This window comes from Schistocerca gregaria, chromosome 10 (genome assembly GCF_023897955.1).
Source record: "Schistocerca gregaria isolate iqSchGreg1 chromosome 10, iqSchGreg1.2, whole genome shotgun sequence".
Taxonomy (NCBI): Eukaryota; Metazoa; Arthropoda; class Insecta; order Orthoptera; family Acrididae; genus Schistocerca; species Schistocerca gregaria.
The window spans coordinates 79,527,763-79,545,929 of NC_064929.1; the positions used below are offsets into that span (position 1 = coordinate 79,527,763).

The window sequence follows — 18,167 nt, forward strand, 5'->3', positions numbered from 1 at the left end:
GTCGTGTGTACACATTTCAAAGTATCATGTTTAGCCAATTATGAAAAAGCAGAAAAGATGCCAAAAGGCTTTCTTTTTAAGATTAGAAACGTATCATGAGGCACTTAACATCCGTAGCCTTTCCTATGCATTTGTTTCAGCCATATCTCATACAATACAGCGTCCTCGTTGTATGTGCACAGCATTAGACTGTACCCCATAGTTACTGCCCGATCAGGAACATAAAAACAATATAGAGACATCTAAAAATATAAAGTAAAAACAATTTAATACAGTATTGAAATACATCTGATTGGAATGTGTAACATTTATATATATTTTACATCATACAAAAATAAACTTGCAAACGCTTTTGTTAAATTTAGTGTAATTGTAAAAGACTTTCGGAAAATATGTTGTATGTAACTGGACTTAAGAAAATATATTGTTGTATGTAACTAATTCTTTTACAAGTTTGAGGAATGGTGAGAAGCAGACATAAATAAATTACACTGAATAGCAATGTTTTGGATAATATTAAGATATCCAGCAAAGGCTACGTAACTATCTCAAATGAGATATTTTAACTGTAAGCAAAGCAAAATTAACGAACCTTTTTAGCTCTGAGCTGTTTTACAGAAGAAAATGTTCTCTAACTATTGAAATTTTAGCAACGAAATCTCTATATTTTTAACATAAAAGCACTTTAGAAATTCTTGATATCTTCTTTGTCAAAGAAAACGTATATCTTTACATTGCACATCTAAATTAAAGGGAATCACTATCTTTGAGCTGAAATTAAACACTAAATATAGCTGGAGCATAATTTATCATAAATAGTCTGCAAACTTTTGCAAAACAGAAGTCAAAGAAAATGCAACATGTTACATCAAACAAAATTTAACTTTCTCGAAGAATTCTAGCAGTGTAAAAACAGTATAATATCATATTAAATACTGTAATTGTACAAAATATTTTATCGATTCTACAGCACACGGTTCAGAGATAAAGTTGTACCAGTTCGCAATTGGCATATGCAGTCTTACACTGAACAAAGCTATATCAAGTTATATCTTAAACCAGTTACATGTTGCACTCTTAAATTTTAATTATTACTGAAGATATTGTATATAAGTAAAACAGAATAGAAAGTAAAAAATTGCTTTCATCACATCGCTCAATGATGAGAAGCACGTGTCTGTTGCATAATTAACGATTTCAGATGTAATCAGTAAAAATTAAAATCTCACATCGGAAAACAATTATTTTATTGTTATTTTGATCATCATTGTTCAAACTGAGCATTCACACTAACGTCTAAATTAAAATTAATATATTTTTGTGTTACTCGATGAATATAAATATTAATGAAATGATTGTGAATGTGATAATGTATTCATATAAAAATGATGTGAATGATGATAGGCAAGTGTCAGCCAGTGAAGGACATGAAAGGAAACACTCGCTGAACAGAAACTGATACAGATATTGTTTAGTAGTGGCAGGAGAGCAAGTAAGTTTGACATCAGGAAATCTATTAGACAATATAGTTTTCCACGTGTAAGGCGAATTATTACAAGAATAGCAAAATTTTATTACACGGTAAATATGGAAAAATGTTAGAAGGTACCAGTGTGAAATTATACAGAACTGTGTGAAACTAAATGCTAACTGTTACTGCCTTTATATTCAATTAAACACACAAATCACATTCTTGAGCTGAGAAAGATATAAAACGAATTTTTTCAATAATGATGCAATAAATATTTCTGATGACATTTTGTCTTTACTTCTCTGGGAGGAAATTTAATTGGTACTATACCTGTATGTAATGATTTTTATGCTCTATGCAATAAATATTTCTGATGACATTTTGTCTTTACTTCTCCAGGAGTAAATTTAATTGGTACTATGCCTGTATGCAATGATTTTTATGCTCTAAGGAAAGAAATATTTCCGGGTATTGATGATATCAAGTTTCTAGACGACATTCATCGAGGAATTATCTTAATATTTCTATTAAAAATCTGAAATTTACACTCGATACAGATTATATCGTTAAGCCAGAACGTTTTCATTTCCGAGTAAAAACGCAGGCTAACATTCTGGGAAACAGTTACATCAAATGCTGTGGGGAGTTGACAGCCAGACCAGAAGGTGGATGTAAGCATTATTCAACTATTGCCATGTGTCAATCAGCGAGCCATGCAGTGGTATGTAAAGGCGTCTGAAATCACAGATCGCATTACCTCATCAAGGCGAAGTTTTGTGTAGAAACGTGGCTTCATACATCGCACTGCAATTGCAAAGGGGCATTTTCTATTCTGATTTCTGGTAGCTGAGACGCGGCTGGAGGCTATTGTCGCAAGTCGCAGCTACTGGAATAAACCAAACAGAATTGGTCATAATGGTTACTGTTTGATGGCTTGACATATAGATGTGCAACGCTGTGGTATTACATGTCCCATCATTTGTTTATGCCTTGGTGTGATTTCGTGAACATTATCATGTTTAGGAACTCAATATTGCGATAGCCTAAGTTATTGTTCTGATGGTCTGGAGAGGATATAATGAATTTTTCACAGTCTGACGATAATTTATGGATTTGTAGTTTTAGCTTGACGATACCCACTATGGACAAACGGTAGTAAGTGTTATTCCAGTATTTATACAGTTGCTGACAGGGCAGCGCAATGCTGAAGATATTTAATCTGAAGACGATTAAAGTTATAATAGATGCCCGTAATGAGTAATAAACATCTCATTTCAATGACCTGGAGCTGATTCCTAGTTCCATAATTGTAGGCATGTATTACTTAGCGCTGAAGGAGCTAAGATCTAAGGTTCTTTAAGAGTATTTTGGCTTCTACAGGGTACAGTTCTTTCTTATTAAATATGAAGTAACATAATTTTCATATGTTTAAAGTTTTAATAGATGCCAGTAATGAGTGATAAACATCTCATTTCATGGAACTGGAGCTGTTTCCTAGTTCCATAATTGTAGGCTATGTGTTACTTAGCATTGGAGGAGCTAATATCTAAGGTTCTCTGAGAGTTTTCTGGCGTCTATGGGTTACAGTTCTTTCTTCAATTTTTTCCAGCAGGCTCCAAGACAGATATAGCAAGGACATGATTAAATATGAAGTAACACAATCTGAAGATGATTATAGTTATAACAGACGCCAGTAATGAGTGATAAACATCTCATTCCGTGGGACTGGAGCTGTTTCCGATTTCCATAACTGTAGGGAGCCTGCCAAATTTATTTTGTGACTCAAGAGTGTATGGGCTCAGTACGACAGATTTGAGAGATGTTTCCCAGCAGGAGGATTATTCAAGAAAGATTGGTGTATACAGCTGTAGGTACTGGTTAGAATGATTGCCAAGTGACTGCAGTGGTAATAGTTAGATGTAACAGCTTACAAGTGCAAATGTTTGAGTGTTGAGAGGAGTAAGTGGAGTTAGGTGAATAGAGAGTTGAGAGAGGTGGTTGGAATGTATGTGGGATGAAAGGCAGTGGTGCTGAGTAAGTTCTCGGCCTGAAGGCCGCACGATGTCACCGACACTTGACATCAAGGGCTGAGTGAGGGCTCCTCCTCGTGAGCCGTGTCGTTGCGGCGCTGGTGGTTGAGGCTGAGCACCTTGGACACGATGTCGATGTCTTCCCGGAGGGCCCCGCCCAGAAGGTTGTTCTGCAGGAGGCTGGGCCGCTGCCGGAGCTGCTGCTGCCTCTGCAGGGACTGAAGGGCCGGCGTGATGGTGTCGTACTGCTGGGGGGACAGCGGCCGGAAGCCGAATGGCGGCGGGGGCGGCTGCTGGCGCTGAGGGCGGAAGGCCTGCGGGCCCGGCTGGAAGCTGCCCAGCTGCGGGAACTGCTGGAACTGACGCACCACCTCGTTACGCCTCACGTCCCACTGGCAGACCCCACACGTACATCTTAAAACATTCCCTTCTGCGGTTTTCTTGGAGAAACCCAATGAGGATATCATCAAGAGCTCAATATTGGTCAAAATGGCTCTAAGCATTATTGGACTTAACACTGAGATCAAATGGTTCAAATGGCTCTGAGCACTATTGGACTTAATATCTGAGGTCGTCACTCCTGTACACTTACAACTACTTAAACCTAACTAACCTAAGGACATCACACATATCCATGCCAAAGGCAAGATTCGAAACTGCGACCGTAGCAGCTGTGCGGTTCCCGACTGAAGCGCCTAGAACCTCTCTTCCACAGCGGCCGGCTCTTCAAGAGCGTTTGTAGCTTCCATGAAGAATTACATTCACACTATGAATGACAAGATTAGAGTATATTCATTCCATCACACGTGTAAAGGTGTGCCATTATATACACTACTGGCCACTGAAATTGCGAAACCAAGAAGAAATGCTGATGATAAACGGGTATTCATTGGACAAATATATTATACTAGAACTGACATGTGATTACATTTTCATGTAATTTGGCAGCATAGATCCTGAGAAATCAGTACCCAGAAGAACCTCTGGCCGAAATAACGGCCTTCATACGCCTGTGCATTGAGTCAAACAGAGCTTGGATGTCGTGTACAGGTACAGCTGCCCACGCAGCTTCAACACGATACCACAGTTCATCAAGAGTAGTGACTGGCGTGTTGTGACGAGCCAGATGCTCGGCCTCCATTGACCAGACGTTTTCAATTGGTGAGAAATCTGGAGATTGTGCTGGCCAGAGCAGCAGTCGAACATTTTCTGTATCCAGAAAGGCCCGTACAGGACATGCAACATGCGGTCGTGCATTATCCCTGCTGAGATGTAGGGTTTCGCAGGGATCGAATGGAGGGTAGAGCCACGGGTCGTAACACATCTGAAATGTAGCGCCCACTGTTCAAAGTGCCGTCAATGCGAATCGATTACTCGATAAATAGTACAATTCTCAAGGCTGTCAATTCAACTAAGTACCTAGGTGTTAAAATTACGAACAACTTCAGTTGGAAGGACCACATAGATAATATTGTCGGGAAGGCGAGCCAAAGGTTGCGTTTCATTGGCAGGACACTTAGAAGATACAACAAGTCTGCTAAAGAGACAGCTTACACTACACTCGTTCGTCCTTTGTTAGAATATTGCTGCGCGGTGTGGGATCCTTACCAGGTGGGATTGACGGAGAACATAGAAAGGGTGCAAAAAAGGGCAGCTCGTTTTGTATTATCACGTTATAGGGGAGAGTGTGTGGCAGATATGATACACGAGTTGGGATGGAAGTCATTACAGCATCGACGTTTTTCGTCGCGGCGAGACCTTTTTACGAAATTTCAGTCACCATCTTTCTCTTCCGAATGCGAAAATATTTTGTTGAGCCCAACCTACATAGGTAGGAATGATCATCAAAATAAAATAAGAGAAATCAGAGCTCGAACAGAAAGATTTAGGTGTTCGTTTTTCCCGCTCGCTGTTCGGGAGTGGAATAGTAGAGAGATAGTATGATTGTGGTTCGATGAACCCTCTGCCAAGCACTTAAATGTGAATTGCAGAGTAGTCATGTAGATGTAGATGTAGAAGACGTATAACCAATGGCACCGCATACCATTACGCCGGGTGATACACCAGTATGGCGATGACGAATACACGCTTTCTGAAGGCATTGCTAATTACGCATATAAAATTTTTTTAGTGATTTTCTTTAGATTTATATTCTTTTTCTTTTATTGATATGGGCATTTCTAATTGTGATTATGTAACACTCTACTGTGGTTTTTAAATGTAAAGATGTAATTGTGATTATTTCGTTTGGCAATGGATAAGTATGTTTCTTTCTTTGTACCTGTGGTAAAGTTTGTAAAGTTCTCTTTTGGAATATTATTAATTGTGAAAATTGCAGTCAATAACATTTATAAAGATTTATGTAATTTACGATAACAATATAAAATCTATAGACAGGGGACAGCGATAGTTATATCGATAGTCGAAAGGTTGTTGTGTAGTAGAGGGGATGGTGGATGGTGTGTCTGTGAAGCATGCGCGGGAAAATAGTACTGGTTTTATGAAAAGCATACGTAATTGTATGGACAGTGATACCCAACTATCAGAGTGTTAATTCTCTTTACCACTGCGGTATGTAATGCCATCGCCAGCGAACTTTAAGAGCAAATAAACCGGACTGTGAAAGTGCCTCTAACAATACTTTGTGGTGGCCGACACGAACAGTGCTTTTATACGAATGAACTTTGCTGGTATTGGTTTTGAGTGGTGGAAATGTTGTCTATCACATTGTATCCAGCCGTGAAAGTGAAGACCTTAATTAACTGTGCAATATAAATGACTTTCAGTGACATTGTCAAAGTTTGAAATGCGAGAACAGAGTGGACATTGTTTACAGTTTGCTTCATACACAAGAACAATTCTATGAAGGCTATATGAATGTGACGAACTGTGTGATAATGGACGATAGCGTCACGGACAGTGCATGAAGTGTAAAAACGAGCGATGTCTACGTCATGTACTTTGAAAGAGAGGACATGTAAACAACGTTCGTATACTGGCGTCTTGTGGTTTGCTAATCAGCACGGGGTTAATGATACGGCTGTGCCGGAACTTTATTTGCGTTTCGCTGGAGAACTGTCTGAATCCTGCTCTCGTCATCGTAAACCGCCGACATCGTGCTGCTCAACGCAACGCTTCGTATGCAACAAAAAGTTAAGGGATTTCGCCGAACGCTATCCCCTGACCTACAAACTTTACTTCTCTATTACTCTATTAAAAGTATAAGAATTACAGACTCTATTCAAATAAATTCTTTGTTTAGTTTATGTTTGCTTTCTGCTAACCAAAATAAATTTACAATCAGTGAATTAAAAGATGCCTGGTAGTCATTGTTGAAACACCAGTAAATATAAACTTCTTCCTCTCATTAGAACTAATTCTCCTTGCATGTCAAAATTATTGTAGTTATTTTATGTAGTTTTATGTATTGTTATGAGACTAGATATACGGCAGTGACTAATAAGAGTATTTTGTCGCGAAATATGGCTTCGCGCGAAAATTACAGCGACCGCCATAATTGCTTTCGTTCTGAACAATACTGTAAAAGATGCTATTCCCGTATTGGTGCATATCCTGATGTGAGCGGGAAATATAAGTGTCAGCTGTCAAATCACAAAGCGACTGTTTACCCAGTAATAAAAGTTTTTGATATTGTATTGCTACGAATCGTAGTATTAAGAGACACTGTTTATACTCAAAAGTGGGTAGATGTATGGTGAAACCCCCCAATGTTCACGCGATTATTAACAGTATTGTGTGTGATTCACGAAATATTGTCAATTTTCCTAATTCTTTTCATATATTGTCTTAGATGTCTTTGAAGTTTCAGAGAATATATACACAATTTTGTCGGTTCAGGTTAATTTCAGTGTAGTTTCTCGTGAATATTGGAGTTTTCAGTTCATAAACAAAGTGGGATCGTGACCAACTGAGAAGTATAACAAAGAGTGTGGTTTTCCAACTAGAATTTTGGATGACGTCACAGTTCAGAATTTGATAATTATTTTTCCTGTGGGTTGAGGTCATCACAGCTTCTAATGTACGTTCACCGGGGTTGTCGCCAAACACGGATGCTACAATCATGATGCTGTAAACAGAACCTCGATTCATCCGAACAAATGACGTTTTGCCATTCGTGAACCGAGGTTGGTCGTCGAGTACACCATCCCAGGCGCTCCTGTCTGTGATGCAGCGTCAAGGGTAACCGCAGCCACGGTCTCTAAGCTCATAATCCATGCTGCTGGAAATGTCGTCTAACTGTTCGTGCAGATGGTTGTTGTCTTGCAAACGTCCCCATCTGTTGACTCAGGGGTCGAGACGTGGCTGCACGATCCGTTACAGCCGTGCGGATAAGATGCCTGTCATCTCGACTGCTAGTGACACGAGGCCGTTGGGATCCAGCACGGCGTTCCGTATTACCCTCCTGAACCCACCGATTCCATATTCTGCTAACAGTCATTAGATTTCGACCAACGCGAGCAGCAATGTCGCTATACGTTAAACCGCAATCGCCATAGGCTACAATCCGACCTTTATCAAAGTCGGAAACGTGATGGTACGCATTTCTACTCCTTACACGAGGCATCACAACAACGTTTCACCAGGCAACGCCGGTCAACTGCTGTTTGTGTATGCGAAATCGGTTGGAAACATTCCTCATGTCAGCACGTTGTAGGTGTCGCCACCGGCGCCAACCTTGTGTGAATGCTCTGAAAAGCTAATCATTTGCATATCACAGCATCTTCTTACTGTCGGTTAAATTTCGCGTCTCTAGTACGGCATCTTCGTGGTGTAGCAATTTTAATGGCCAGTAGTCTATATTCAAAAATTCACTGAGGTGGCAAAACGTGTGAGATAGCAATATCCACGTATACAGATGGCGGTAGTACAGGGCGTTCCAAAAAGAATTACCCGATTTTAAATTGTTTATTAGGGAGAAGGGCTTAACAGCAACAAATTGCATACTAGATCACACAGAAAAGACAAAAGTTTATAAAAATCCATCAGAAATGTTCAATTTGTCCTCCACTGGCTGCACAGGCGACATCTAGCCGATAGCCGAATTCATCAAAAACTGAGCGTAGGGTTTTCTCTTGTCACTGAAGCTACAGCAGCTGATATTCCGGTTATTAGTTCATCATTGTCACGAGGTGAAGGAGGAGCGTAAGCACGTTCCCTTAACATATCCCGACAGGAAGAAATCACATTGTGTTAAGTCAGGGGACCTAGGAGGCCAAGGCTGTAAAGCCTGGTCTCGTGGGCCTGTATGCTCTATCCAACGTTGAGGCACGTTGGCACTGAGGAAACTATGCTCGTAGCTACATATAGAGGATTTTTTCTGAAACTCTACACCATGCCGATTATATCTAGCGCTGTTTCACGTACCTAGTGACATTTGTCTCAATATTATTACAAGATAAAATCGCGTCGTTCTTTTTGGGGCACCCTGTATTACTTATATCCTGTGTACGTTAAAAGGATATAAAAGGGCTGTCCATCGTCGGAGCTATTTGTACTAAGATGATACACGTGAAAAGGCGTCCAACGACAGAAATAAACAGCCTTCGTACACAGAGATCTACAGTGTCAAAAGTTTTCCGAGAATACCAAACCACAGGTATTACCTCACATCACGAACAATGCAGTGACCGATAGCCTTCACTTAACGACCGAAAGCAGTGGCATTGGCAGAAGGTGATGGTAGGGTTCAAGTCTGGCGCAGACCTCATGAAACCATGTACCCACGTTGTCAATAAGGCATTGTGCAAGCTGTTCGTGTCTCCATAGTGCTGTGGGATGTGTTTTCAGGGAACGGACTGGGTCCTCCGGTCCAACTAAGCATATCGTTAACTGGAAATGCTTGTGCTCGCCCACATGGAGAACATGTGCAGCCTTTAATGGACTTCATGTTCCCAAACAACGATGGAACTTTTGTGGATGAGCATGCGCCATATCACCGGGCCTAAACTGTTCACGATAGGTTTCCAGAACAGTCTGGGCAATTCGAGCGAATGATTTGGCCAACCAAATCGCCCAACATGAATACCATCGAACATTTATGAGATGCAATGGAGAGGTCAGTTCGCGCAAAAAATCTGCACCAACAACACATTCGCAATTGTGGACGGCTAAATGGGGAGCAGGGCTCAATATTTCTGCAGGAGACTTGCAACGACTGTTTGAGTCCCTGCGGCTTCGAGTTACTGCAGAATTACGGCCAATAGGAAGTCCGACACGGTATTAGGAGGTAGCCCATGGCTTTTGCCACCTCAGTATACGAGTGAAAGTTGACCTTGTCAGTTTCTTCTGTCAGCTATAACTATCAGTCCACCGTGCTGTAGAAGATGTCTAGCGTACCAATCTTCTACCCTAAATCAACAGTTACAAACATCCTTGAAAATGAACACTACTGATGGGGATGAACCAAGGTGACGACTTATGGGAAGGAGTGCAAACCATATTGGGGAGCAATACTGATCCCTCGAGAACATCGGAATGTGACTTTTGTTCAGCAGTAGTTGGAAGATGACTGATGAGTACAATGACGATATTACTGAAGTAATGGGCCCTAACTGATTACCACTGTTGTAATAACTGGATGACATTAGTATCAGAATATTTGTTGAGGACGTTCTCTTGCATGTATCTACATTTTTTTTAGGAAATCTACTGTGCATTATGTAAAGTTGAAATGTTGTCTGAAAAATTCTGTAAATCCTTAGTGTCCAGTGTCTTGAAAGGAGGATATAAGATAAACATCAACAATAGCAAAACGAGGATAATGGAATGTAGTCGAATTAAGGCAGGTGATGCTGAGGGAGTTAGATTAGGAAATGAGACGCTTAAAGTAGCAAAAGAGTTTTGCTATTTGGGGAGCGAAATAAGTGATGATGGTCGAAGTAGAGAGGATATAAAATGTAGACTGGCAATGGCAAGGAAAGCGTTTCTGAAGTAGAGGAATTTGTTGACATCGAGTATAGATTTAAGTGTCAGGAAGTCGTTTCTGAAAGTATTTGTATGGAGGGTAGCCATGTATGGAAGTGAAACATGGATGATAAATAGTTTGAACATGAATAGAATAGATGGTTTCGAAATGTGGTGCTACAGAAGAATTCTGAATTGCGGGGAAGAGAAGTTTGTGGCACAACTTGGCTAGAAGAAGGGACCGGTTGGTAGGACATGTTCTGAGGCATCAAGGGATCACCAATTTAGTACTGGAGGGCAGTGTGGAGGGTAAAAATCATAGAGGGAGACCAAGAGATGAATACACTAAGCAGATTCAGAAGGATGTAGGCTGCAGTACGTACTGGGAGATGAAGAAGCTTGCACAGGATAGAGTAGCATGGAGAGCTGCATCAAACCAGTCTCAGGACTGAAGACCACAACAACAACATCCATAGAATCACCCCGCTACCACACATGGTGAGTAAACCGAACCCATATTGAAAAGAAACTTCACCACAAATAATTTTCAACCTTTACTGCTCATACAGGATGCAAAAATATTACGTTTTTATGTGGCAAAATTGTCACAGCTGCATCGTTTCTCCGCTAAGGGTCAATAAGATTTCGATGATAGTGAAACTCAAGACAGTGTCCAAACTGCTTTGCAGCGAATGATGCTTTAGAGACGTTGATTAGAGTGTCGTCCATTACTGTGGTCCACTACTGCATCTGAGCGCTAATGATTGTCTAACGTGCCAAAACAACTAAGCGTTTCACGCATGGTGGTTGTAGCCTTAATGGGAACAACAAGCAAGTCTTAAAAGGGTATATCAGTATCTCGTACACTTCATGTTGCTCCACAAAACGAAGCCGGCCGCTGTGACCGAGCGTTCTAGGCGCTTCAGCCGGAACCATGCGGCTGCTACAGTCGCAGGTTCGAATCCTGCCTCGGACATGGATGTGGATGATGTCTTTAGGTTAGTTAGGTCTAGGGGACTGATAACCTCAGATGTTAGGTCCCATAGAGCCATTTGAACCACAAAAAGAAAATCGTAGTATTTAGGTCAGGAGAACGTAATAGCTGCATTATCTCAGTGTTTATGCAAGGATGGCAGCTTCACAGCAATGCAGCTAATGTGCGCTGACTGCCGGACTGGCAGGCGTTAGCCACCGTCATCAATACACTACTCGGCGTATCCTCGTCTGTTCCTGTGTAGCATATGCGCTACGTGGGTCGTTCCAAAAGAAATGCCTCCTTGCAAAGTGGAGTGTCACATGGACAGCGATGAATGATTGAGTTCCTTATTGCTGAAGAACAGCGCTGATTGGAATCCATCGACGCTTGCTAAAGGGTATGGAAACGATACAATAAACGTGAGCAGTGTGAGGTGGTGGGTACGGCATTTTCAAAGTGCTGAAATGGGTATGCATGACATCTACATCTACATCTACATGGTTACTCTGCAATTCACACTTAAGTGCCTGGCAGAGGGTTCATCGCGTCATTTTAGTACTACTTCTCTACCATTCCACTCTCGAATGGCGCGTGGGAAAAGTGAACACACAGATCATTCCGTTCGAGTTCTGATTTCTCTTATTTTATTATGATGATCATTTCTCCCTACGTAGGTGGGTGTCAACAAAATATTTTCCCATCCAAAGAGGAAGTTGGTGATTGAAAAGTCGTAACCAGATCTCTCCCGCAAAGAAAACCGCATTTGTTTCAGTGACTGCCATCTCAACTTGCGTATCATATCAGTGACTCTTACACGCATATTGCGCGATAACACGAAACCAGCTGCCATTCTTTGAACTTTTTCGATGTCCTCCGACAATCCTACCTGGTAAGGACCCAGCACCGCGGAGCAATATTCCAGCAGAGGACAGACAAGTATAATGTACGCTCTCTCTTTAGTGGGTTTGTCGCATCTTCTAAGTGTTCTGTCAACAAAGCGCAGTCTTTGTTTGCCTTCCCTATAATATTATCTATGTGGTCTTTCCAATATAAGTTGCTCGTAATTGTAACTTCTAGGTATTTAGTCGAATTGAGAGCCGTTAGATTTTTGCGATTTATCGTACACCCATGTGGATGACCTCGCACTTTTCTTTGTTTAGTGCCAATTGTCACTTTTCGCACCAAACAGAAATTCCCTCTAAATCATTTTCTAATTCGAATTGATCGTCTGATGATTTTACTAGACGGTAAATTACAGCGTCATCTGAAAACAATCTAAGAGGGCTGCTCAGATTATCACCTAGATCATTTATGAAAACCAAGAACAATAGAGGGCCTGTGACACTACCTTGCGGAACGCCAGATACCACTTCTGTTCTACTCGATGATTTACCATCTATCACTACGATCTATTACCACTCTGAGAGGAAATAACGAATACAGACACACAACTGAGACGATACTCCATATGCATGCAATTTGATCAATAGGCACTTGTGAGGAACGGTATCAAAAACGTTCTGGAAATGTAGGAATATGGAATCGATCTGAGATTCCTTGCCGACAGCACTCACTACTTCATGGGAATAAAGAGCTAGCTGCGTCGCACAAGAACGAATTTTCTGAATCCGTGTTGGTTATGTATCAATAAGTCATTTTCTTCAAGGTGATTCACAATGTTCGAGTACAGTACGTGCTCCAAAATTGAGGGCAGTGATATGCGTCTGTAATTCAGTGGGTTACTCCTATTTCCTTTCATGAATATTGATGTGACCTGTGCTACTTTCCAGTCTTTAGGAACATTGTGTTCCTAGTGGGACATCAACTTGGTGGGAAAACTCCGACGATTTAGATTCCGTCCTTAACTGCCTAAAGACTTCGTCCGTCGCTACTGCACAGCTGCTTAACTATTCTGTTAGCACTAGACAAAACAAGTGAACTCTGTTATACTCGGTGGCCAAGATAAAAGAGGCCCTGTGTTATACCGGGCAACGGCCTTGCCGCAGTGTATACACAGGTTCCCGTGAGATCACCGAAGTTAAGCGCTGTTGGGCGTGGCCAGCAGTTGGATGGGTGACCATCCAGCCGCCATGCGCTGTTGCCATTTTTCGGGGTACACTCAGCCACGTGATGCCAACTGAGGAGCTCCTCGACCGAATAGTAGCGGCTTCGGTCAAGAATAGCACCGTAACGACCGGGAGAGCGGTGTGCTGACCCTACGCCCCTCCTATCAGCATCGTCCTCGAAGGATGATACGGCGGTCGGATGGTCCCGGTAGACCTGTCGTGGCCTGAAGACGGAGTGAGTGCTGTGTCATACCGAGCGTGATATTTGAAGCTATCTGACTACTCTTATTCCTTAACGCTAGGACCGTTGTTCGTCCAGGGGTCACGTCACGTTGAGCGGTGATTTACTGATCAGCGGGGCGATGTCAGCAGTCAGTTTGAAACTTGTTGTGAATATAATTCTGCAGGATGCCTTTTGCAATGAAACAAAGATAGAACTGTTGATTGTTGAAACTCTTTTTGGAGGTCAATCGTTTAAAATGTTAAATGGAAGATTCACGATAAAATAAGCAGAAACAGCTGCCTGTACAAAAAGTGTTGTCCTGATGTTGATCACTGCATTTAGGGCAACAGATTCAGTCACTAGTTTCAAACGTGACCGTGTAAAGAAAGTTTGTTCGCTGGGTAACATTGAACGTGTTCAGGAGAATACGGTAAACAGTCTACGGTAATCGACCAGACGTCTATCCCCACAGCTAAATATCTAACGAACGTCATGCCAGGACATGCTGAAAATGTTACATACGCAAGTAAGTAAGAGTGGTGCAATCATTAAGAATTACGCATAACGACAGCGCTACGACTCATGCATGTCACTGGTGGTTATCTGGATGAAAATCGTTACATTACCTCAGTCGCGGCATGGCTTCACCTTAGCGGATTCGTGGCCTCTCAAAACACTATTACTCAACAGATAATCCCAGGGAACGCTTTGAGGTGCATCTGCGTGATTGGAAAGTAGGCCTTCGGTGGGCAGCTTTAGATCAACGGATTAAACACGCCATTTTCTTTAATAACATCGTCAACTGAGAACTGTATGTAACGGAATCATTCGTAGCGCAGTTAACGGAGGAAGAACGAGAGTATGCGTTTTTGGATCAACACGGTGCTACGACGCATACGATATGGTTTTCGGTGTAATACCTCCATCAAACTTTCAGAGAAGAACGTTCAGTTTCCGCAGGTTTACGGTGTCCCAGATCACCCGATCTGTCTACCTGTGATTTTTCATTTGTGGGGCACTTTAAAGGCAAAGTCTACAGTAACAACCCGCATACAATTCAAGAGTTCAAAACAAACATTCAGATTGCGATTGCGAAAATCACACCAAATGAAATGGCAAGAGCTTCCAGAAACATGTTGAGACGTGCTGAGTTGTGTGCCAAAGTTCATGATGAACATTTTCAGTAACCCCTGTGAGCTGCTTACCTACTGAATGTTCAGTACGCTGTTTTTCATAACAATAATTTACTAGTATTCTGTATTTACAACAGACGAGTGAACTATCTATGTGAAAAAAATGGCTCTGAGCACTATGGGACTCAACTGCTGTGGTCATTAGTCCCCTAGAACTACTTAAACCTAACTAACCTAAGGACATCACACACATCCATGCCCGAGGCAGGATTCGAACCTGCGACCGTAGCAGTCGCGCGGTTCCGGACTGCGCGCCTAGAAGTCTATGTGAAAGGAGTCTCTTTTATTCTGGCCACCTTGTACCACTGAGCATTTCCTTCCACACTACTGATGTAATATGTTTAAAACTGTATACAGTGACTGACTTTAATAACAAAATGGTTCAAATGGCTCTGAGCACTATGGGACAACTTCTGAGGTCATCAGTCCGCTAGAACTTAGAACTACTTAAACCTAACTAACCTATCACACACATCCATGCCCGAGGCAAAATTCGAACCTACGACCACAGCAGTCGCGCGGTTCCACACTGTAGCGCCTAGAACCGCTCGGCCACCCTGGCCGGCGACTTTAATAAGAGAGTTACTGTATGGATACACGGGAGTCACGGTTAAGCGTGTTAATCTCCTTGACACACTTCTCCCAGTCCAACAACTGAGGAAAATTTAACTTCTTTTATCATATTAGATGTTTCTGGGAATCCTGCAATTGTGTCATTCATGATTTAAATAATGAAACTGCACCAGTTACTTACGTTTTGATGCTTAGCAAAACACGTTTCGACAATTTTTTTCTCATTTTCAAGTGCATTAGACTGATTAATTTTGTTAGAATTTCTGATTGCAGTCTGATCACAAATGCGAGAGAGGGAGAAAATCACACATGCAAACATCGCCAAATATATTCATGTAAACTAACGCACAAATGCACTTGAAAATGAGGATAAATTCTCGGAAGATGTCGTGCTAAGCATCAAAATACAAGTAATTGCTGCACCTTTCATTATTTAAATCATGACTGAGTAAAAGATTGTCGTTTTCTGACAGTTGTGGGAAACTGTGGTGAGATCCGGTCGTGGTGGAACTCTAATCGTTGTCTTTCTGGTAGTGGGACATTCTTCAACATTTATGTTAGTACTCCAAGGCTTGAAGGCTAATGTCCACACTTTTACCCAAAACTTTGACCCTAGGATGCGATCTGTGAGACAGTTACATCTTAATGCTACGAAGGGGGGGGGGGGGGGGGGTAAGGACAAAGATGCAGTAACTTCTACTGTGCGTATTGGGTAGAAAATATGGCCCAATCACATCATAGTGAACAATACCTTCCTTCATAAATATCTGTTGATAGTGGAACACATGAGTTGCCTTAAGATTTTCAAACTTCCAGCCATGGTTGTTGTGGCCCCTGAATATTACCTCCCTTTTCAGCAAACCAAACGTACGTTCGGAAATCATGGATGTTTACAGTTATATCTGGCAGAATTCCACGCGCTGAGGAAATTCATTAGCTGATAGGTCTAGCAGCTTCTGATACTTGGATGGATGCATGCCAGTCTCGTACGCGTGGTTTAACGCATTGGCGATGAAGGTACTTATTTTCTAGGCCACGGATCGTGTGCTGGCGTTGTGATTGTCCTGAAATCGCTGTGACACAGCTTCTTCAAACTGAGTTCACAGACTGCAAGGGCTGTCAGGCTCCCATCGGTCTGGTGTAAGACAATGGCCATTAAATCTTTGAATGTGAAATGAGTCCCTAACTTCCTGCTTGTAAATCTTTCTGCATATACGCACCTTACTGCTCGATTGTTGAATCAACAACTAGGTTAGAGAGGAATCAGTCATAAAGGACCCATAAGAAACAGTAGAAAATTTCAGCTAAACACATCATTAACAAAAAATAATATGTCTGGAAGGAGATCTAAAAATCCTTAACCACTTTTGTTGGCCTCAGAAAGGCCTATGTCCTTGTTTAAGATTCTCAACGAACTGAAGTTAGGTGGTAAAATTATTGCTCTAATTCAGCACACACTGGAGTCAGACAGGAAGTTGGTGTCTCTTAACACTTCTCTATAATGCGTTCTGCAAAACGTGATAAATGAATGGCGAACGTCATTAGCAGAAAGCCAAATCACTGAGGGAGTTACATTAGATTATAAAAGGAACAACATACAAACAGCCTTTCTAGCATTTGTAGATGACCTATCTATTTTTATACTCAATTGAAAGAGCCAGTGAACAGATAATTTTGGTGAAGGAACAACTTGAAAATGCAGCCTTACAAATCTCCTTTGAAAAAAAAAAAAAAAAAAAAAAAAAAGAACAAATTTAAGAAGCACATTACGGCAGTCGCGAACACAATTGAAACTAAATATAGAAAATTGTTAGAAGTAGAAAACTGTGAGGAGTATCTGGGAGAAGTAACTGGAAACGAGGTTTTAGAAAGAGAAACCAGAAAATCAAAAGCTAGTAAGATGAATAATAACATACAGACTCACTAAGGATGTGTATAATAAGAAATCGTTATCCATAGGTGCTTAAATTAGACACTACCATACGGTAATACGACAAGAAGCACTTTATGCAGCATACTAAACAAAACGGTGATGATAGAAGCATTTGAAATGGCTGAAAGAAAAATGCTAAGGAAAATGTTGCGAGCACTTGGGGCATAATCAATTCAAAAGACATATTGAAAAAATAACACATATAATAAGGGAAAGAACAATGGCATTCTGCAGCCTCATCCAAGGGATGAATCCCAATAGATTATCAATAAGACCACTCATTTTGTCAAAAATGGGTAACACATGGTGCAAAGAAATTGGAGGGGACATGACAAACTCTGAATAACACCACAAAATATTGGTGGATGACTGCTGCTCGTAATGAAATTGTACAATTTTCTAGGTGTCCGTGGAAAACCCGAGAAGAAGACTGGAGCCACAGGAACTGAAGAAAGAATAGAGAAACACAAAGAAACGATGACAGAAATATGGAAGAAACAGTAGAAATAAACATAGTACATAATGGCTCATACGCTGGAGAAGAAGAAGGACGTAATTTTTTTCACAGGAATGCGGACACTGTTATCAAGGATTAAAACTTACCCTTCGTAGCAGTAACATGTAAATGCCTTACAAATCAGATTCCAGGGTCAACACTTTGCATACGAAGCAGTCAGAGAACTGTGTGCCTTACGCTAAGGAAAGGTCGACAAACCACTCAAGAGCCCCAAGCAAGAAACCGGCGCACTTCTCGCATTTGTGTCATGTATAAAGATGT

General features: G+C 41.3%; 1 protein-coding gene and 1 pseudogene across 1 annotated transcript in view; one reads left to right on the plus strand and one right to left on the minus strand.

Moving 5' to 3' along the window:
- Positions 1-249: 249 nt before the first annotated feature.
- Positions 250-18,167, minus strand: part of LOC126293543 (transcription factor SPT20 homolog) — a 189,307-nt gene continuing 171,389 nt past the window's right edge. The window contains exon 10 of the mRNA XM_049986809.1: positions 250-3,860. Coding sequence (XP_049842766.1) covers positions 3,552-3,860 — 309 coding nt within the window. The 3' untranslated portion in view covers positions 250-3,551. The remainder of the gene's footprint in view (positions 3,861-18,167) is intronic.
- Positions 13,389-13,505, plus strand: LOC126293871 (5S ribosomal RNA; annotated as a pseudogene).